This window comes from Lynx rufus, unplaced genomic scaffold, assembly GCF_022079265.1.
Source record: "Lynx rufus isolate CCGP_SWC_20201006 ecotype Redwood Valley unplaced genomic scaffold, mLynRuf1.p SCAF_16, whole genome shotgun sequence".
Lineage (NCBI taxonomy): Eukaryota > Metazoa > Chordata > Mammalia > Carnivora > Felidae > Lynx > Lynx rufus.
In genome coordinates, this window is record NW_025814830.1 from 4,020,865 (window position 1) to 4,042,319 (window position 21,455).

Here is a 21,455-nt window from a genome sequence, read left to right on the forward strand (position 1 = left end):
TGCCCCTCTGCCCGGTCATCTCTCCCACCTCCTGGGATACTCCTATCTTCCAGGTTCTTGGTGTTTCCCACCCTGGGGAGGAGCCTTCAGTCGGTCCTGGATGACAACCCAAAGCATATAATGTCGGTGAGGTCTGTGTTCCAGATGGCCTGCCGGCTGGTATGTACCTAGAAGTTGCTGGCTCCCATCCAGGGGATGGCGCACTAGGTCCTAGATTACCAGTTGGCCTGTTCATTGACACATTCAACCCGTGTCTCCCTCTGCTAGACACCGGGGGCTAGTGCTTGACAGGCACAGGTGGGCACTAGGCCATTAGAACCAGAGTGACGAGCGTTCCCAGGTGAGGGGTGGAAGAAGGGGCCCCAGCCTTAAAAAGGGAGGCTCAGCCGGGCTTCCTGGTAGAAGCCACGAGTGGGAAATAGCAAGGTGCCAGGTGGAGTGGGAGTGGAGATCCGTGAAGAGAATATTCCAGGCCAAGGATACAGCTTGGGCAGAGGCTTGTATAGGAGAGAGCAGAAGGCATTTGTTTCTTCATTCATTCATTCATTCATTCACTCATTCCCTCATCCATCCATCCTTTCATTAAATATTTATCAGGTCCCTGCTGGGTGTCCGACACCATCCCAGGGGCTGGGAGTAGCACAGACATGGTTGTTATGTCTAGTGGGAGAGGATGATCTTAAAGTGAACAGTTTCACAAGCCGCAAACGTCCTCTGAATAGAAATGTCCCTCTGCTATGATGGAGGATAAGAGGACCCACTTTAAATTGCCAGAGAGGTGGAAGTGGCCAGGGAGTGACATATTAAGAGTCCTGAAGGTCTACATGCTCAGTGTGTCTTCAGTGTGACATGTAGAGGGGGAAGGGGTAGACAAGGCGGGCTTGATGTGGAGAGGTCGGTAGCGACCAGATCATTCAGAACACCAAGCTGAGGACCTGGGACTCTTTCCTGAGGGCACTAGGGAGCCATAGGAGGATCGGGAGCAAGGGAGGAGCAGGATCAGCTCTGCGTGCAGAAAAGCCCTGTGGCCCGTGTGGGGATGGAGTGGTGGGGCGAGGAGACCGGGCGAGGTTGGCACGAGCGGACAGGGCCTGAGAAGAAGATGGGCTGTAGGGACAGAGAGTTTGCAGAACAAGCAGAACCTAGTGGAAAGGTAAGCCTTGGGGTCAAGGTGGGCTTGGGGATATATTCAGGATGTAACTACCACCCAGGCAGTTCAGTGTATGGGTCTAGAGTTGAGTAGAGAAGTCAGAGCTGGACATAAGAAATGCAAATTGCGGGGCACCTGGGCTGGCTCAATCAGTGGAGCACAAAACCCTTGATCTCAGGGTTGTGAGTTCAAGCCCCGCGCTGGGTATAGAGATTACTAAAAAATTTTAAGAACTTAAAAAAAAACAAAAAAACAAGACATGCTTGGGTGTGTTGGCAGATGGGGCTTCCTAATGCTTCACTCAGAATTAGGCTTAAACAGTCTTTCCCCTTCCAACCACAAGTAGCGCCTCTGACCCTAGGCCTAAGTGGAGATTCCTTCACTGGGCTTTGCCTCAGAACCTCTTTGTGTTAGTCAAGCTACTCATGGAGAGGCTGTCTTTCTTCCCCCAGCTGGATGCCCTGGAGTTCCTCCATGAGAATGAGTACGTCCATGGAAATGTGACAGCTGAGAACATCTTTGTTAATCCAGAGGACCTGAGCCAGGTAATAGCTAGGTCCCCTCCACCCTAGGGGCTCTCTGGGCTCAGTGTCTCATCTGTCTCAAAACATCCATGTATTTCACCATGCTTATTACAGATAAAGAATTGTCTGTCATATGTAAAGGGTTCCTTTGAATAAATAAGAAGAGATAAGCAACTTAGTAGAACAATGAAAAACAGATAGGAAAAGCAGTTCATAGAAAAAGAAACCCACAGGTTGGTTAAGTATGTGAAAAGAGGCTCAACCTCCCTAAATAATGTCAATAGTCATAGAAATGAAAATTAAAACATCCTATTTTAAGAGTAGACAAAACTTAAAAGAATGGTTATCTGTTGCTGATAAGGATGTAAGGAAACAAATTCTTTATATACTGCTGGAAGTGGGAATTGGCCAACCTTTCTGGAAGGCAGTTTGGATATAGTCAGAATTTTAAATGGGTATGTTTTTCTGATCCACCAGTTAGGAATGTGTCCTATATGTATACTCACAGTCCTCTGCAAAGATATATGTACAAAATGTTTCTGACAGCACTGATTGTGATAGTAAAGAGGGAGAACCTTAAGTATACACTCCTGGTAGGGGTGCTGATTAAAAAACCTTTTAAAGTAAATTCTAATTACTTTTTCAGTTGCAAATGACAGAAACCTGATTTAACATGGCTTTAAAAAGAAAATGTTTAAGGGGTGTTGCAAATTGTGGCCCACTGAGTGGAAAAAGCCAGAACCTCGCTGGCTTCAGGCACAGCTGAGTGGGGGTCTATCTGGCTCCAGATTTTAATACCCGGAACTACTACTAAAATGCCAAAAACAGGGCACCTGGGTGGCTCAGTCCGTTAAGTATCTGACTTTGGCTCAGGTCGTGATCTCGCAGTTCATGAGTTCAAGCCCTGCATCGGGGTCTGTGCTGACAGCTCAGAGCCTGGAGCGTGCTTCGGATTCTGTGTCTCCCTCTCTGGCCTTCTCCCAGTCGCACTCTGTGTGTGTCTCTCTCTCTCAAAAATAAATAAACATTAAAATGCAAAAAGCTGTTGCGGGGGAGCGCCTGGGTGGTTCAGTCAGTTAAGCATCTGACTGTTGATCTCACTTCTGGTCTTGATCTCAGGGTCGTGAGTTCAAGCACCGCATTGGGCTCTGTACTAGGTGTGCAGCCCACTTTAAAAACATGCAAAAACCAGGTGTCCAACAAGAGGTATAATGATGTCAACAAGAGGTATAATTTCCCTTTGTGGAAAACTAGAGCCCCTTCTGCATCCGTGTGTTTACCAGGTATTCAAAGAAAGCTATTTGAAACAATGCATAAGAGACGATTATTAGTCATTCCTTCTGGGCGTGGGTTGGAAACGGGGGATGGTCAGTTTGGGTTCTTTTCATTTCACACCCGTCTGTACTGCTCGGCATGCACTTGTTTCAAATTGCACCTGTGATTGAAGTCTCTGACTTAAGAATCCAAGCTCATAACTTCCAAACTGAATGGCTTCTCTCCATGTCCACCCAGGTGATGCTGGGAGGCTTTGGTTTCACCTTCCGCTATGCCCCCGGTGGCAAACACGTGGCCAATGTGGAAGGCAGCAGGAGCCCACATGAGGGGGACCTTGAGTTCATTAGCCTTGACCTGCACAAGGGATGTGGTAAGGGTCTGGAGAAGGGGTTCGGGACCATGGAGGTACACTTCTCATATAAGGGCAGTTCTGGGTTTTCACAGCCACAGACAGCAGGTGGCCAGACACAGGAGTCACACTAAGGGAGCCATAATGGGGATTTGGAACCATGGATGGGCTGTATCAGGGAGTTGTAGGGCAGCCGTTCAGCACCAATGACAGCAGCGAGTAGCTGGACACAAGGAGGCCCCAGAGTTTCAGAGGTTCAGGTTCGAGATCTGGTTTCGGCTTAGAACATGAGAGTTGCCCAAGAGTCTGGAGCTCAGGAGTAAGTCTGGACAGAGACCCAGATATCAGCAGTATCTCAGGAGCTGTCAGCTGAAGCCCTGGGAGAGGAATGAGATTATCCAAGGAAAATGTACAGAATAAGTAAAAAGAAAGTACTTTGAGGAGAAGATTCCTTGAGGAGGTCTCAGCCTCTCTGTCCCAAATCCCTTGATGTCATGGCCATCCATGTGCCTGCCTGTGTCTTCCCACCAGACTGACCTCCCCCAAGAAAGGGGTGGTCCCTGTGCTTCCAATATCGGAAGGTCTGGTACAGTCAACTCCCAGTGTTTACAAAAATTGTTGTCTGAAACATAATAAAAATAAATCAGACAGTCTCCCTTACCTCCTCTATTGAGGCTGGGTTCATTGCCCATCCTTCTGGGCTCCCTCTCACCCTGTCCTGCTTCCCCTGCAGCTCAGGTAATCCCACACTGTACTGTGTCCCCATTAGACTGTCAAGGGCTGGGACCCAACCAAACTCTTGTCTGGGATTTAAGAAGGTGTAATGGGGCCTGGTACACAGAGCCGAGGACTCAGTGAATGAATGAAAGACAAGAGATGAGGGAGTAAGCTAGTGAGAGCGGGGATGGTAAGGATGGCTGAGAGAGTGAACGAGAGTAAGAGACTCGTCACAGCGCGAGAGCAGGCAAATGAAAAGTGAACAGACTAAAGCTCGTGTGCTTAGATGGTTGAGTCCATGAGGGCAAGGTTCAGTCAGAGAGAGAAAGGAAGCGGGTGGATCTGTCAGGGAGTAGAGCATTTGGACTGAGCTGCCGCCTCTTGCCCTCCCTTCCCAGGGCCCTTCCGCCGCAGCGACCTCCAGACCCTGGGCTACTGTTTGCTGAAGTGGCTGTACGGGATCCTGCCATGGACAAACTGCCTTCCCAACACCGAAAAGATCATGAAGCTGAAACAGAAGTGAGTCTAGGGGTCAGCAGAAGCCAGCACTGGCCTGGCACCCCCACAGGTGGGGCAGAAGCTCAGAACCCACCAGGGAACAAAAAGGAAGGGGAAGCAGTGTCCCACAGAGTCAAGGCCTCTGCAGCTCTCGGGGGTGTCCTCTAGCATTCATTCCAGCAGACAGGAGCGTGGGCTCTGGAGCCATGTTGCCTGTGGTGAGACGCCAGCCTCCCCGCTGCAGGGTGTAGGGTGGGCAGCCTAACCTTCACAAGCCTCAGTATCCTCCGTGGGATGAGATCTTAGCAGGGTCTGTGGAAGGATTCAGGGGAGTCAGCTACACAGCGCTCAGCACAGAGCCTGACCTGTAGAAAATGCCCACTATGCACAGGGCACCATGACTCATTCATACAAATGGAAAGCCTGAGCAGTTACGCCTGGACTCTGCCTCAGCGTCTGGCTACACCGGCCACCGGTGTCCATACCTCCTCTCCCCACCCTCTGCTTGTAAAACCCCCAGATCCTGCGTGTTCTGGTTTAGGCATTCAGCACCAAGGGCAGCGGTGAAGGGGGTAGAGTCGCTGGATGCAGAGGGAAGTGGGGCCATGTGAGGTTCAGTACCGAGGACCGCAGGCAGACACGGGCAGCTGGGCTCGAAGGGAAGTGAGCACTGGCACTTTGGTCTTCAGCACCAAGGACAGCGGGAGACTAGCTGGGAAACGTGGCTGTGTGAGATTCAGTACCATGGACAGCCGGCATTTGGGCTCCGAGGGAAGGGAGCACTTTGGTCCTCAGCACCAAGGACAGTAGACAGCTGGACACAGGAAAGCCCTGAAGGTCCAGAGGTTAGGATTCAAGCCCTGGTATAGATAGACTGGGGGTGGTGAGAGTTGCCTAGGAGTCATCCTGGAGGGCCCACCTAGAAGATGGTTTGGCCATCCATGTCTGAAGGGCAGGAGTGAAGTGTAAACAGAGATTCAGACCTCATTGGTATCTCAGAAGTTGTCACTAGAAGCCCTGGGAGAGAAAGATTGCCCAGGGGAAGTGTGCCTAGTGGAAAGAGGGAAAACTCTAGGGAACAGCACTGAGTCCTTTTGTGCTCCTCAGTTCTTAATGTGCTGTGTTACTGGTTCACGTTGAGACTCTCTCTCGTTCTATTTTTTCCCTTTTATATCCCCCACTATCTTTTTCAACCATGGACACCCACTCAACCATACTTACTATATGTTCTACAGATGTTTGCTTAACTGTATTTGTTTCCTAAAACTTGCATGATGGTGGTGGTATTGTGTGTGTGTTTGACTTGCATAAATGGTATTCTGCTCTAAATCTCATGTTTTTGGCATTTTTCACTCAGCACTGTGTTCTTCAATTTTAACCGCATTGTCACATGTGTACTGAGTTGACTCTTTCTGACTACTGCTTCTCAATATGTTTGTGTAGATAGGTCTGCAACCTTGAATGATGTATGACGACCGTATCTAATTTGCATAAATGGTACCGAGCTCTGAATTTCATTCTGTTTCTTGCTTCCTTTCACTTACTGCTGTGTTTTTTAACTTGAGCTACGTTGCTAATTCACTGCCTCCAAATGCTACTCGTGAATTTGTCTGGATGTATATGTATCCTTGAAAAATATGTGATGTCACTGTTGGGTGTGCATTTAATTGGCACAAATGGTACCGTGCCCTGAATCTTATATTCCCTCAGGTTTCTACTTAAACACTCCCCCCCTGGGGGTGGGGGGCTTCTCTCACCCCCACTGCATCAGGCTTCCTGCTTGTGCATGCTCAGAGGAAGGGATCTGCCCCTGTCACGTTGGCCCGCTCCTACCTGATGACCTCTATTCGAGGCGAACATTTATCATAACACTTGTCTATGCCAGGCTCTGTGCCCATTGTTTCCCTGTGTCATCCTCAGAACAACTCTGAGGTAAGCTGTCTTATGATTGAGACACAGAGAGCTTAGGTAATCAGCCCTGGTCACACAGCTACTAAGTAGAGGTGCTTAGACTCACACCCAGGCCATTCGACTCCAGAGAAGTTTCTTTCACCTCAAAGCCGTGTGGGAGGATGGAATGTTGGCACGGGGATGCAGCCTTTCTTCACTCAACAGATATTTATTATAATTTTTTTTTAATTTTTTTTTAATGTTTATTTATTTTTGAGACAGAGAGAGACAGAGCATGAACAAGGAAGGGGCAGAGAGAGAGGGAGACACAGAATCGGAAGCAGGCTCCAGGCTCTGAGCCATCAGCCCAGAGCCCAACGCGGGGCTCGAACTCACGGACCGCGAGATTGTGACCTGAGCTGAAGTCGGACGCTTAACCGACTGAGCCACCCAGGCGCCCCTTATTATAATTTTTTTTAATGTCTATTTCTTTTTGAGAGAGAGAGCAAGTGAGGGAGGGGCACAGAGAGAGGGAGACGGGAACCGAAGCAGGCTCCGCACTGAGAGCACAGAACCCAATGCAGAGATTGAACCCACGAACTGTGAGATCATAACCTGAGCCGGAGTTGGACACTCAACCGATTGAGTCACCCAGGTGCCCCTGAACAGAGACTTACTGAGCACCGTCTACGCACCACACTCTGCTCTAGTCCCTGGGGATACAGGAATAACTGAGCCAAACATCCCTGCCTTCAGGGAACTCACACCCTAGTGGGGGAGACAAAACAGTAAAGAGATAAATGAGTAAAGCACACAGCATGTCACAGGCCAGACTGGTTGGGGCCATCAGGTTGGAGCCCTGAGCGTGGCTGTGGGCACTCACTGCTCCTTTAGATTTAATGGCCAGGCAGGTCTCATGACAGTGGTGACAGGTGAGTCGCCTCCGGAAGGGTAGTGAGGCAAGGAGGATGTCTCATTTTGGCATATAAGGGCGCTTATGTGCCCTTGACGTCTCTGCAGGAGGAGGGAGAGACAGGGAAAGAGAGGCCCCTGGCTCCTAGGCTTTCACAGGCAATCTGTGCATCAGAAGGCAGCCTCAGAACCCTCCAGAACATGAGCCCCTTGCCCTGTTTTCTTGGAGTGTATTTTTGCCCTTACACTCTAGTTTTCTAGTAGCTTTCCATTCTTGAAATGAAGCCAGGGGAAAGCGAGTCGCAGAATTTAGGAACACAGCTAGTAGGAGCATACGGCCCAACTGCCAAGGCGTTACGTGTGCCTGAGGCCTATGAACAGCTCCTTTGCGCGTTTCTGTCGTGTTAAAGACAAGGCTGAGCTGCTCTTACCAGGAGATCCCAAAACAAGATGGTTCGGACGAGGAAGATTACTTCCCTCTCAGTAACGGCACCTTGGCGCCCTTCAACGTCCACATATCCTTTTCTGGCGCTAACTCTGCTGGTCACCGTCTCTCGCTGCTCTTACAGGGCAGGCCTGGGAGTGGCATGCATCCCTTGGTCGCATAGCCACCCAAGCTGCAGTGGGGGCTGGAAAACGTCTGTAGCCTAGGGCTGCTGACCCTTGGGGTCCTGCCCTTGAATGGGAGAAGGGACAGTGGACGGCAGCCGGAGACTCCTCCACGGTGCCACCTTTAGTCCCATTTCTGTGAGGGCAGGGGCCACACCAGCTCTCTTTGTCACTGTGTTGCTCACAGAATGGCCCCTGACGCATCATGGGCACTCATGAAATAGTTGTGGAATGAACGAATAAGGAAAGAACGCGTGAGCCTTCATTCACAGGCCTGGGCTTCAGCGTGGACAGACAGGTCAGGCAGACGCGGCCCCAGCCGTGGGGGGATTCCCAGGCTGGGAGGAGACACGGGCAGGAAGGAGGTAGAGGCAGCCCCAGGAGCATTGTGGGAGCAGAGGGGAGGCACGTTACCCGGCCTCAGGCCACTGGGTGCCTTTACCCAAGAGATTCCTGACCCAGTCTGTACAGAGCAGAGGGCTTTCCCAGGCAGGCAAGGGGAGGCGAGATTTCTCGACAGATAGGAGAGCTCATACATGACCTATTCATCCACTTAGAACCTGTCTCCTGGCGGCATTTTTGTGCCAGGGAAATGCCGGAGACCCAGATGTGAATCAGCTGAGGGCACTGCCTGTCGCCAGTGAAACCACCCACTGAGGCTCCACTGGGTCGAATTCTGGATTCTCCGAATCCACTACTTCCTCTAACTCCCCAGAACAGCCCTATCCCCCTTTTCACATCTCTGCCACCTTCCCCTTCACAAGAGATAATCAGTGAACGGGATATGCTTCTCTAGAAGGCTCTGCACTTGCCAAATTGGTCCAGAGTAAAGAAAATAGGTCCAAGGGGCGCCTGGATGGCTCAGTTGGTTGAGCATCTGACTCTTGATTTCGGCTCGGGTCACAATCTCACAGTTCATGGGAGCGAGCCCCGTGTCGGGCTCTGCAAACTTGGGATTCTCTCTCTCCGTATCTCTCTCTGCTCCTCCCCTGCTCGTGTGCTCGTGCACACTCTCTCTTATTCTCAAAATAAACATTTTTAAATAAAATAGGTCCTAGTAATAATTTTAACATCCGTGATTTAAGTATGAGTTCATTCCCCAGCCCCGGAGCCTGACCACAACACAGAGGGAAGGTCTGAAACATCAAGAATCTCAGCAGGGGGTGGTGCTGATGGTGATGTGCTCATTATAGACGCTCCACCCAGCCCCTGTCCCGTGATTCGAGGCAGTGACAAAAAGGACCACGAGGGGGCGATGTTGCCACATGCACATTTTTGGAACCTACCGGCCTCTAGGGCGCCCTACTGGTGTGCATGGCCTTTTTCCGTTCGTTCAACATTTATTCAGTTTTTGTACATTCTAGTTCAGGATGGAATGAATGAGGGAAAGAAAAAGAGACGTTTTGATTCCTCAAGGCTTTCTGGTGTGCAAGTCCCTTTCTGGGAAAGCACAGGTGCTGGTCGAATTCGTTCCCTGCTCTTAAGGGCGCTGTCTGGGCAAGGACGTCCCACGGACACCGACAGCCAGTGGTAGAGTCACTTATACAATTTACAACATCCTAGGGGCACAGACTTTGGTGCCATCACTCAGCCATTCGCCACACACGTCCTGAGGATGCCAGGAGACACGAAGTTCAGACCCAGCCCTTCCTGTGTCCTGACAGTGCCTTGGGGCGTCCGTGGACTACGCACAGAGCACACAGGCCATCGGGCGGGATCTGTTTTCTCTGCCTGGAGGGGCCATGGGAGACTTCCAGGAGACCAGCCCTCAAGCAGTGTCCTGAAGGGAGAGCAGCCGCGGCCAGGGGTCAAGCTAGGAGAAAGCTGTCCAGGGCAGAGGAAGCAACATGCTGAGGCCAGGAGATGGGCACGGATGCTTGACCTAGTTAGGGGAGTAGAAGGCATTTGGTGCTGCTGGCGTGTGAGATGGGAGGGAGGAAGGAAGCCAGAGAGACAAGGCCACAGGGGCTGGCGGCCTTGTGTGCCAGGGGTTTTCCCCCAGGGCCCTGGGGAGTCCCCTGAGGGCTGTGAGTAGGAAGGGACAGAGTCCGTTCTGGGCAGAGAAACTCTGTAGGGCCATGTGGGGAATGTGCAGGAAGCTGAGGTCCAAGGAGGTAGGATAAGGCCTGAACTGGACCAGAAAGGGGATGGGACAGAGAGGGTTGGGGAGCAAGAGGGTGGAGCTTGGGGACTTCGGCCTGCGGTTGAGGGAGGCAAGGACAGCACCCCCAGGCACTGGGTGGATAGTGGAGATTCCAAGTGAGAATGGAGCAAAGAAGGTAGATGAATTTCTTTTTTTTTTTTTTTTTTATGCGTATTTACTTACTTTGGGAGAGCAGGAGTGCATGCGCACACAAGCAGGAGAGGGGCAGAGAGAGAATCAAACAGAGCCCGACACAGGGCTCGATCTCACAAACTGAGATCCTGACCTCAGCCTAAACCAGGAGTCAGATGCTTAACCGACTAAGCCACCCAGGCACCCTGAATTGGATGAATTTGTTTTTCTTGAGTAGTCCAAGAGGGTGTGTGTGTGTGTGTGTGTGTGTGTGTGTGTGTGTGTGTTTACAAGTACACGTGTGTGTTTATAGAAAGAAAGGTAGTCCTCATTAGTCACAGATACCATATTTGTGAATTCACCTGCTCACTAAAATGCATGTGTCACCCCAGAATCAGCACTCACAGTGCTTCCCAGGCCTCCTCAGACACACGCAGAGTGGAGACAATTTTGAGTTGTCTGATGCACACAGGCCCAGCTGAGCTCAAACGAGGTGATGCTCTGCCTTCTCATTCCAGATCTCAGGATATACAGGGGTCCTTCATGGAATCTGTTTAACGCCCATTTTCCAGATGTTCTTGTTGATGATTTTGCTATTACTTTTTTTAAGGTTTAATCATTTTTGAGAGAGAGTGCAAGCCGGGGGAGGGGCAGAGAGAGAGAGGGACAGAGGATCCGAAGCAGGCTCTGTGCTGACAGCAGCCAGCCTGATGCGGGGCTTGAACTCAGAAACTGTGAGATCATGACCTGAGCCGAAGTTGGATGCTCAACAGACCGAGCCACCCAGGCGCCCCCTACGCTTTTGCAGTTTAAAATGGTGGCTAAGCGTCTGACTTCTGTTCGGGTCATGATCTTGCAGTTCATGAGCTCGAGCCCTGCATCAGGCTCTGTGCTGACAGCCCAAAGCCTGGAGCCTTCTTTGAATTCTGTGTCTCCCTCTCTCTCTGCCCCTCCCCTGTTTGTACTCTTGTTTCTCTCTCTCAAAAAAAAAAAAAAAAAAAGGCCCCATGCATGGTGCTAAAGAGCTGTCTAGTGTTCCTAGGTGCAAGAAGGCTGGGATGTGCCTTACAGAGAAAATAGTTGGCTGTGAGCTCAATGTGATTAAGTAAACATTATAGTAAACATGCTATCTTTTTTTTTAAAAAGGTTTTTTAATGTTTATTTGCCTTTGAGAGAGAGAGAGAGACAGAGCACGAGCAGGGGAGGGGCAGAGAGAGAGGGAGACACAGAATCCCAAGCAGGCTCCAAGCTCTGAGCTGTCAGCACAGAGCCCGACGTGGGGCTCGAACCCACCAACTGTGAGATCGTGACCTGAGCTGAAGTTGGTCGCTTGACCGACTGAGCCACCCAGGTGCCCCAAACATAGTATCTTTAAGCACAAACACACCTAAGACAAAATTAAGTAATGATCAGTTTATAAAAACATTGTAACCAGAACCTTGCAGGAACGTGATACTACGTTTCCCCTAGAAGCATGGTTTAGAATTCACTAATTCCGTATTTGAGGCCACGCTACAGGGCATAACTACCACAATTAACAAGAGTCTACTGTACATCTAGTAGACATTCTGTTTTACTTATTTTTTATTTTTTTAAAGTTTATTTACTTAGAGAGTGAGCTGGGGAGGGGCAGAGAGAGAGAGAGAGAGAGAGAGAGAGAGAGAGAGAGAGAGAGAATCCCAAGCAGGCTCCATGATGCCAGCGTGGAGCCCGGTGTGGGTCTTGAACTCACAAACCACAAGATCATGACCTGAGCCAAAATCTGGGGTTGGACGCTTAACCGACTGAGCCACCCAGGTGCCCCTAGACTTTCTGTTTTAAAAATTGGCTCTCCTGGGGAGCCCAGGTGGCTCAGTCAGTGAAGCATCCGACTCTCGATCTCAGCTCAGATCATGATGTCGTGGTCTGTGAGTTCGAGGCCTGCATCGGGCCTCTGCGCTGACATCACAGAGCCTGCCTGGGATTCTCTCTCCCTCTCTCTGCCCCTCCCCCACTTCTTCTTCTTCTCTCTCTCTCTCTCTCAAAATAAATAAATAAACTTAAAAAAAAAAAAAAATTTGCTCTCACCTCCCTAAAAGACCTCTTGCATACACCTCTGTCCTGTCAGGTTTCTTGACAACCCGGAGGCCCTCGTGGGACAGTGCAGTCGCTGGATCAGTCCCTCAGGTATGTCCTGAAGAGGGAAGGAACAGTTGGGGGCCATGGCGGGACCAGGTGGCCTGGGTCCATCCGGCTGTTGTCCCCTCACACACCTTTCTTTCTTTGAGTTTTCCAAGCTGCGTGTGCATACGTGCCTGTTCTAGAAAAACAAAAAACCTTCCCCCCAAAATTCAGTCCCCATTACTGGAGTTTTAGGCTGTGTCTTTGTTTTTCTTTTTTTTCCTAGTGTCGCTTCTGTAGAACTGCATTGCTCTCTGAACATGAGGCCAAGGGGCGCCTGGGTGGCTCAGTCGGTTAAGCGCTGACTTCGGCTCAGGTCATGATCTCATGGTTCGTGGGTTCGAGCCCCGTGTCAGGCTCTGTGCTGACAGCTCAGAGCCTGGAGCCTGTTTCAGATTCTGTGTCTCCCTCTATCTCTGACCCTCCCCCGTTCATGCTCTGTCTCTCTCTGTCTCAAAAATAAATAAACGTTAAAAAAAAAAATTTAAACATGAGGCCGAAAGAAATGGATAACTTGTCCCCTCCAGCTCTGTAAGGGCTCATTTAAAAAAAAAAAAAAATTATGTTTTTATTTATTTTTGAGGGAGAGAGAGCACAAGCAGGGGGAGGGGAAGAGACAGAGGGAGACACAGAATCCGACGCAGGCTGCAGGCTCTGAGCTGTCATGACCTGAGCCGAAGTGGATGCCCAACTGACTGAGCCACCCAGGCGCCCCTCCCCCCCCCAAAAATCTTTTTTAATCTAAGTGCCTAAGGCGGTTGCAGGCACAGAGGAAGCACTGAGCAAATGGGCACCGTGGTGGAGACTGGGCACAGCCCCCCTGGCTCTGAGTTGGAGGCCCCTCTCAGGTCTCTCCTATGGTGGGGGGTGTCTTGACCGCAGAGACCCTGCAGGAGTACCTGAAGGTGGTGATGGCCCTGAAGTACGACGAGAAGCCGCCCTACACCATGCTGAGGAACAATCTAGAAGCCCTGCTGCAGGATCTGCGGCTGTCAGCCTACGACCCCCTGGACCTCCAGATGATACCATAGGTGGGTTCCGGTAGGAGCAGTTTGTGAGTCTTCCCCCTCCCTCACCTTCGCCAGCCCTGCTTCCCAGATGCCATTTAAGGTTTCCATCAGGGCCGACCTCCCAGTTAGATGCTGGATTTTTCCACAGGGTTCTTGAACCATCCAGCCCTCGGGGAATCGCACATAGCAGAAACCTGGCTCAAATTGGCTCGAAGGAAAAGGGCCAATTGATTGGCTCTTGTGGCTAGAAAATTCCAAGGGGGAAGCTGTAGGCATGACTGGATTCAAGGCCGGGAAAACAGAGTCAACACGTCCTCATCTCTCCATCTTTCTGTCTCTTTCTTCATCCCTCTGTTTCTCTATCCCTCTCTCCATCCACCTGTAGCCTCTGCTGTCCTGTGGGTTGGCGCCACCTGCCCCCCCCCCCCGCCCCCATCACAAACCTCGCTGGTTCTGTTCCCAGTGATGCACTTTGCCCTGCACTTCTCGGTCTGTCTCACGGCCCTCCTCTGTCAGCACAGAACACCCATGACCTTGTTTATGGAGGCACCATATTCCATTGTGGATTGCAAGGATACTCTTTTTTTTTTTTTTTTAAGTTTATTTATTTATTTTGAGAGAAAGAGAGAGAATAAGTGGGGGAGGGGCAGGGAGAGAGAGAAAGAATCCCAAGCAGGTTCCGTGCGTCAGCGCAGAGCCCAACTTGGGGCTCAAACTCATGAACCGTGAGATCATGACCTGAGCCAAAATCAAGAGTCAGACCTCAACCAACCGAGTCACCCAGGCGCCCCAGAAGGATACTCTTTATGACCAGTGGCTGGCATTTGCTTGGTTTCTGTTTTACAAGCCACGTTGCCTTGAACATCTGCGTGCACAGGCCTCGCTGGGGTGTGCACGCGTGCCTGTGAATGGGGTTCTTCTTTTGCGAGAACTGGATCCTCTGTAGCGGGGCTGTACCTGTCTACACTCCCATTAGCCCTGGGTGGGAGTGCACAGAACTTCGGGGAAGGTCAAAATGATACTAAGTTCACCCGACAGTTAATTCTGGCAAGGCCGTATGGACGTGTTCTGAAGAGAGGCTTCCCCGAGGCCGTGCCCTGTCCGTGGAGCTGTAACGTCTGTCTTTGTGGCTGCCCGAAATCAAAGTTCAGTGTGTGTCTAAGTCAGCGGTCCTCAGAGGGAGGCCATGTTGCCCGTAGGGGGTATCTGGGGACACTTTTCGTTGTCACAACTGGGGAAAGGGTGCCCCCAGCATCGAGTGGGTAGAGGCTGGGGGCACCACGCAGCACCCCACGAGGCACAGCCGGCCCCCACCACAGAGTCCCTGCGAAAGCAAAGGCATGACCTTGACCACCCATGGAGCTTGCCCGCTGCCTGTCACTCCAGCTCATTACACAGATGCGCCATACCCCTAGCTGTCCCCGTGGCCCCTCTACCCTCCCGCACCCCTCGCCCACCCACCCTGTCCCTCCAGGCGGTTGCCGGTCTCCCGCGTTGGGCTGTGTGCTCGCAGCTCAGAGCCTGGAGCCCGCTTCGGATTCTGGGTCTCCCTCTCTCTCTGCCCCTCCCCCACTTGCACTCTGTCTCTCTCTTTCCCTCTCTCTCTGTCTCTCAAAAATAAATGAAACATCAAAAAAAACCCCACAAAAACTGGAAACCCAACAGCCCCTTCCGGGGTCATCATGTTTTGGGTCTGAAACTGAGTAAGTAGCAGGTTTGTCCCTTACTTAGGGACTTAATCAGGGGATGCTAATCAAAGAGCCTGGTGACCTTGGAATAATTTGAAGATCATCTCACCTCTTGCTTTATGGCAGCTCCTTGCCTTGGCCTGCGTGGCTGACCCCCCAAGTCCACTCTGTGCCAGCCACACTGTCCTCCCCTCAGATTCTAAACCAAGCCAAGCTTGATCCCACCTCAGGACCTTTGTACTTGCCATTCTCACAGTCTGAAACACGCTTTCCCTTCATCTTTAATGTTTATTTTGGGGGGCAGAGGGGCAGGGAGACAGAGAATCCGAAGCAGGCTCTGCACTATCAGTGCAAAGCCCGACATGGGGCTTGAACTCACAAACTATGAGATCATGGCCCGAGTCGAAGTCGGACACTTAACCGATTGAGCCACCCAGGTGTTCCCCACCCCGCTTCATTTTTCAATGACTGGTTCCTTCTCATCCTAGGAGCTCAGACCTGGGCCTTCCCTCACTGCCCCAGTGAGGCACTTCCCCGCCCGCTGTCACCACCTCACCTGTTTTCTGCACAGCGCTGTCCCCTTCTTGAGGGAAGTTAATTTGTAACATCTTTACCCACTCTCCCAAATCATAAGTCCAACAAAGGTCTTGTTCATGGTAGTATTGCCAGTCTCTAGAAAGTGCCCGTAGGGGCTTAATGGGTGCTCCTTAAATGACTAGGACACTAACAAGCCATTTTTATTGTCTTCCAGATTTTTCAACTCATGGTTTGAAATAGAAAAAAAACCCAAACAAGAAATGTGACTCAAGGCCTGCTGTAGTATCACAGATACGCTTCTAGAAAGATCCCTTGAATGTGCATGCCTGCTGCTTCTTTAAGCATCACTATGAATCAGTCTTGATTAGCATCAGGGAACCCAGCAGTTAGGCTCCAGATAATGTGAATTCGTCCTTCGATTGTCTCATCCTTTCAGCCATCGTCACCTACCAGCCTCTGGGGTTGTGGACAGAGAAGACCCCCAGCTCATGGTCGGGGGTGAGCCAGCCCCCTCAGTCGGCACCCTTCCCGCTACTATTGGCACTACTATGATTTGGTAATAAATTGTTTCGTTGGAGCTTGGATAGTAGAGTGTCTACAAAAGAAGCTCCTTTTGGAAAAGTTGGCTTCTTTTTTCTCCATCTATCCATCCCTTTCATCTTTCACCCATCTATCCACCCTTCTGTCCATCTGTCCAAAGTTTCATGTAGATGCCCATCCATCCATCCACCCATCCGCCCATTCACACAGCCATTTATTCATCCATCCATTTAGCCAGCCACCCATTCTTCCATCCATCCATCCATCCATCCACCCACCCATCCATTTAGCCAGCCAGCCATTCTTACATCCATCCACCCACCCACCCACCCATTAATAGCCATCCACCTATCCATTTATTCATCCATCCATTTATCCATCAATCCATCCATCCATCCATTTAGCCAACCATCCACCTATCCATTTATTCATCCATCCATCCATCCATCCATCCATCCATCCATTTAGCCAACCATCCACCTATCCATTTATTCATCCATCCATTTATCCATCCATCCATCCATGTAATCAGCCATCCACCTATCCATCTATTCATCCATCCACTTATCCAGCCATCCATCCATTTAGCCAGCCATCCACCTATCCATCTATTCATCCATCCACTTATCCAGCCATCCATCCATTTAGCCAGCCATCCACCTATCCATTTATTCATCCATCCATCCATCTATCCATCCATCCATCCATCCATCCATCCATCCATGTAATCAGCCATCCTCCTATCCATTTATTCATCCAGCCATCCAGCCATCCACCTGCCAATCCCTCCATCTGTTGATGCACCCAGTCATTCTCCCATCTCTCCATCCATCCTTCCATATAGTGTTCCATCATCTACCCTCCCACCCACCTTTCATCCATTCCTCCATCCCCTCATTCTCCCATCCATACATTGATCCTTCCTCTAATTCAACAAATATTCAGCAGGTATTTCTTGAATTTGTGCTGCGTGACGCACATCATGCGGCACAGAGGATCCTGATGAACAAGACGCACCGAGGTCTTTGAGCTGGTGGAACCTCCAGGCCAGTGGAAGGGGAAGGCATTAAATGAGATGACTGAGTTGTGCTCCACATGCTGGAGCAAAGGCATGGTGCTGTGATGGAGACCAAGGGGCCCAGGGCCGGGGGTACCTTTACAGAGAGTCCGGACAGAGAGAGTGTGGAGGAAGCTGGCGCAGCCGCCCCCCTGGGACAGTGAGGCCCAGGCAGTGGCCGAGGCTGGAGGAAGAGAGGGCCTGGGGAGAGATTTCAGAGGCAGCCCGGCCAGTGGCTAGACTGGAAGGGATTCAGAACAGGGAGGGTACGCTCACCTCCCAGACTCAGTCTTAAAGATCTGGAATCGTCCACCATTACTTTGGAATGGGGAGGTCAGAGGCCGGGTCGGGGAGGAGCCTGCTCTAATTCACCCTGATTCTTGCCTGACCAAGGCAGGCAGGGGAGATTGGCAGACTGATGATCACTTCCTGGGTGAAAGCAGGCGTGTGTAGCGCTTTCCAGAAGGGGATGTTCCTCAACGAGAAAGAAAACTCGTCTGAAAATCTCCTGCTCAAAACCTCTCTTTGTTCATGAGTCCGCAACATTACAGGGACATCAGTTGCCCTTCAGGGCCCCAAATCAGGTAACAGGACGGTCTCAATGTCAGGACCTGGCCCTCCCATCCTCTGGCCACTCAGCGCACTTGCCCAGTTCCGGCAGCCCCTCTGTCCTCTGCCCTCGTCTCTGAGCGAGCAAAGCCAGCCAGGACCCGGTGCTGCTCAGGCAGCGAGAGGATTTCTCATCTAGGATACTGTCCACATTGTCTCTGATCCTGCCTTTGTCTGTCTGCAGAGCCCTGTCCTTGACCTTGTGTGTTTTGGCAGCTTGTCCCCCAACCTCTGAAAGAGGAGGGTGCTGTCATCGGCATTAGATGAGAATCACATGGCCCAGGGCAGTAGAAGTCACATGCCACCATGTGGTTGATGGTGGCTGAAGCCCACCCTTTGTCCTCTATGCCTCGCCTCTGCCCCCAAACTAGACCCTGGCCCAGAGTTAGATGTTTGTGGTGCAGGTGCTGGTGGTGGGTTTTTTTTTTTAAATCATTTTTACTGCAGGACACCTCTGAGCCTTCAATACACGCAGGTATGTAGTATGTCTCCAAGAATAGCCCCAGTAGGCATCTGAGGACAAATCATTTCTCTTTGCTTAAATATTTTTCTTGAGGTGCCTGGGTGGCTCAGTCGGTTAAGCGTCCGACTTCAACTCAGGTCGTGATCTCACAGTTTGTGAGTTCGAGCCCCGCGTCCGTCTCTGTGCTGACAGCTCGGAGCCTGGAGCGTGCTTCGGATTCTGTGTCTCCCTCTCTCTCTGCCCCTCCCCTGCTCATGCTCTGTCTCTCTCTCAAAAACAAACATTGAAACAATATTTTTTAAAAGAATAATACCCGATATCTGGTTAGCAATAGGATTATGCCAATTGAAAGAACAGAAAATGATGTTAAGTTCTCTGTGGGGTTTTTTTTTTTTCCTTAAGTTTATTTATTTATTTTGAGAGAGGGAAAGCCAGTGGGGGAGGGGCAGCACAAGGTGGGGTGGGGGGGGGGGGATGAATCCCAAGCAGGCTCCATGCTGTCATCAAGGAGCCCAATGCAGGGCTGAAACTCATGAACCTGAGCCAAAATCAGGAGTCTGATGCTTAACCGAGTCACCCACGTGTCCCAAGTGTTTTTTCCATGTTTACAAGAATATCTTGAATGTGTTAAAGAATTGATGAAAAATTTATCTCTTTATGTGCCAACACTTTTTTTAAAATTTTTTGTGTAATGTTTGTTTTTGAGAGAGACAGAGTGCAAGCAGGGGATGTGCCAAGAGGGAGGGGACACAGAATCCGAAGCAGGCTCCAGGCTCTGAGCTGTCAGCACAGAGCCCCACACGGGGCTCGAACTCACGAACCTTGACATCATGACTTGATCCAAAGTCAGTCGCTTAACCGACTGAGCCACCCAGGCACCCTGTGTCAATGCTATTCTTAAAGGAGATACTACTTAGAACAGGAAGAGAATTTCTGACTTGAAGTGGATAGTTCCTGCATTTCCACGATGCCCTTTTCAAAACGATTTTATCCCTGAAGGATTTTATTCTTTTACATTAATGTCACTAACCCCCAGCATGGGAACAAATGGAATCCTCCTATATAGTGTTGAAGAAGGGGTATGACATGAGAATAAATGCACTTATTTTGTCAGGAGACACCATTTTTAAAAGTTATTGATCGAGAGATGCAGCAAAGCAAATTGTGCCGTGAAAGATACAATTCAACACAGCACTTTTTTTTTTTAGATTTTTATTTTATTTAAAAAATTTTTTTTTTAAGTTTATTTATTTTTGAGACAGAGAGAGACAGAGCATGAACGGGGGAGGGTCAGAGAGAGAGGGAGACACAGAATCGGAAGCAGGCTCCAGGTCTGAGCCATTAGCCCAGAGCCCGACGCGGGGCTCGAACTCACGGACCGCGAGATCGTGACCTGAGCCGAAGTCGGACGCTCAACTGACTGAACCACCCAGGCGCCCCTAGATTTTTATTTTTAAGTAATCTCTACACCATGGGGCTCGAACCCACGACTCTGAGTTCAAGAGTCACATGCTCCACTGACTGAACCGGTCAGGTGCCCATTGACACATCAAAAATTTTTTTTAATTTTTTCTTTAATGTTTATTTTTTTAGACAGAGAGACAGCATGAACGGGGGAGGGGAGAGAGAGAGGGAGACGAGGAATACGAAGCAGGCTCCAGGCTCTGAGCTGTCAGCACAGAGCCCAACACGGGGCTCGAGCTCACGAACCGCGAGATCATGACCTGAGCTGAATTCGGACGCTTAACCGACTGAGCCACCCAGGCGCCGCGACACATCAAATTTAAAGAACCGTTAACTTTATGTCAACCCATGTTCACTGTGTTGGCCCATAATGCTAAGATTGAGCGCGTTTTCTCATTAATGGACACAGTAGAACAAATTAAACGGACATTCAATGGAAAAAAATAAATTGGATGTGACCACTGTAAAAACTATAGTGAAAATTAATAGCAAGAAACTGCGCTACAGTGAAGTCGGGAGGATTTGGCCGCGAGAGCGCTAATGCACTGCCACGCATAGTCAATTGCAGACCCAACCGGAAGAGGCCGACCTGACCTTGAGCGGGGTGGGCCTTGCGTGGGGCTACTGCTCTACTAATCCAGTGGGAAGCGGAGACGCTTTTCTTATCCCCACCCCTGCCCCCAAAGTTCAGCCAATGGGAAGCCAGCATACTTCCAAGCCTTCCCCCATTGGCCCCTTTTCTCCATTAAACGTGTGCCTCTCCTTCCTTCCTTCCCTAGACTCGCCTACGGTTTTGTTGCAAGCTGTGTGCCCACAACTGCAATTCTCTTTTCTTCCCCAACGAACCCGTTTTTGCTGGTAACGAAGCTGGCAGTTTTTCTTTTAAGGTGAACACATTTTACAATGTAAATGAAACACAGATCCTAACCGCAAGGAATCCCATAAGCGAATTCTACAAGAAGAAGAAACAACTGTTAAGGAGAACCAAAAACATCCGGGACGTACAAAGAAGGAGGGTATATAATTTAGATAACCTGTCATTTATTGCAGAAAATCCGGGAATGGTTTTCCGTGTGGTGACAATACACAAGTTGGGTTTCCAGAAAGCAGGCTCAGAGTGGGGCGGGGCGGGGGGCGGGTCAGGAATCCTCCTGACCAGGTCGGTTACCCTGGGAAGAGCCCGTGACCTCAGGCAAAGTGCTCTCTCTGCACCGGCTTGTAATTTATCGGTGACTGGCTGAAATGTGAGCCCAGCTCTGCCCATCCCCACACAGGTGGACACCAACACACCACACCGCTTGGCGACCCGTTTCTGTGGAAAACTATTCACTCAGGAATTGTCCCGGAGGTGTCCCTTCTTGAGAAGCCCTGAGCCCTCTAGCCAGCGGTTGCAGGAGCTGGCTGGAGGCGTCACTTGCAGATCTTGATCTCTGAATACTCGGTGGTGCTGGTGGCCTCCGGGTCCGGAAGGTTCCAGGGCTTCAGCCCATGGAAGGTGAGAGAAGCGTAGTGGGGCTCCTTTCCCTCCTCCGAGGTGGGAGCGGCCATGGCTGGGGGCGGGTGGTCTAGGGGGGTGCTTGACCGATCCTCATGCTGGGAACCCTGAGTGGAGGGGAAAGAAGGGGGTCAAATTAGGATAATGGGAGCTGGCAGATAGCGAGGGGAAGCAAGCCCGGAAGCTGGAAACCACTTAGTCTTTCATCATTCATTCCACAAGCATTGGCTGAG

At 50.5% G+C, this 21,455-nt stretch overlaps 1 protein-coding gene across 7 annotated transcripts in view; it reads left to right on the top strand.

The window, feature by feature from the left end:
* VRK3 (VRK serine/threonine kinase 3) overlaps positions 1 to 16,171 on the top strand; it is a 33,087-nt gene extending 16,916 nt beyond the window's left edge. For 2 of the 7 annotated variants that reach the window (XM_047077577.1, XM_047077576.1), the window contains exons 10-14: positions 54 to 159; positions 1,603 to 1,695; positions 3,187 to 3,319; positions 4,414 to 4,534; positions 9,488 to 10,315. In XM_047077577.1, the coding sequence (XP_046933533.1) occupies positions 54 to 159; positions 1,603 to 1,695; positions 3,187 to 3,319; positions 4,414 to 4,534; positions 9,488 to 9,959 (925 nt within the window). In that variant the 3' untranslated portion in view covers positions 9,960 to 10,315. Of the gene's footprint in view, positions 1 to 53; positions 160 to 1,602; positions 1,696 to 3,186; positions 3,320 to 4,413; positions 4,535 to 9,487; positions 10,318 to 12,306; positions 12,366 to 13,241; positions 13,391 to 15,808 lie in introns of those variants that run through there. The other 5 variants (XM_047077579.1, XM_047077578.1, XM_047077582.1 and 2 more) reach the window with 4 other exon arrangements.
* Positions 16,172 to 21,455: the final 5,284 nt, after the last annotated feature.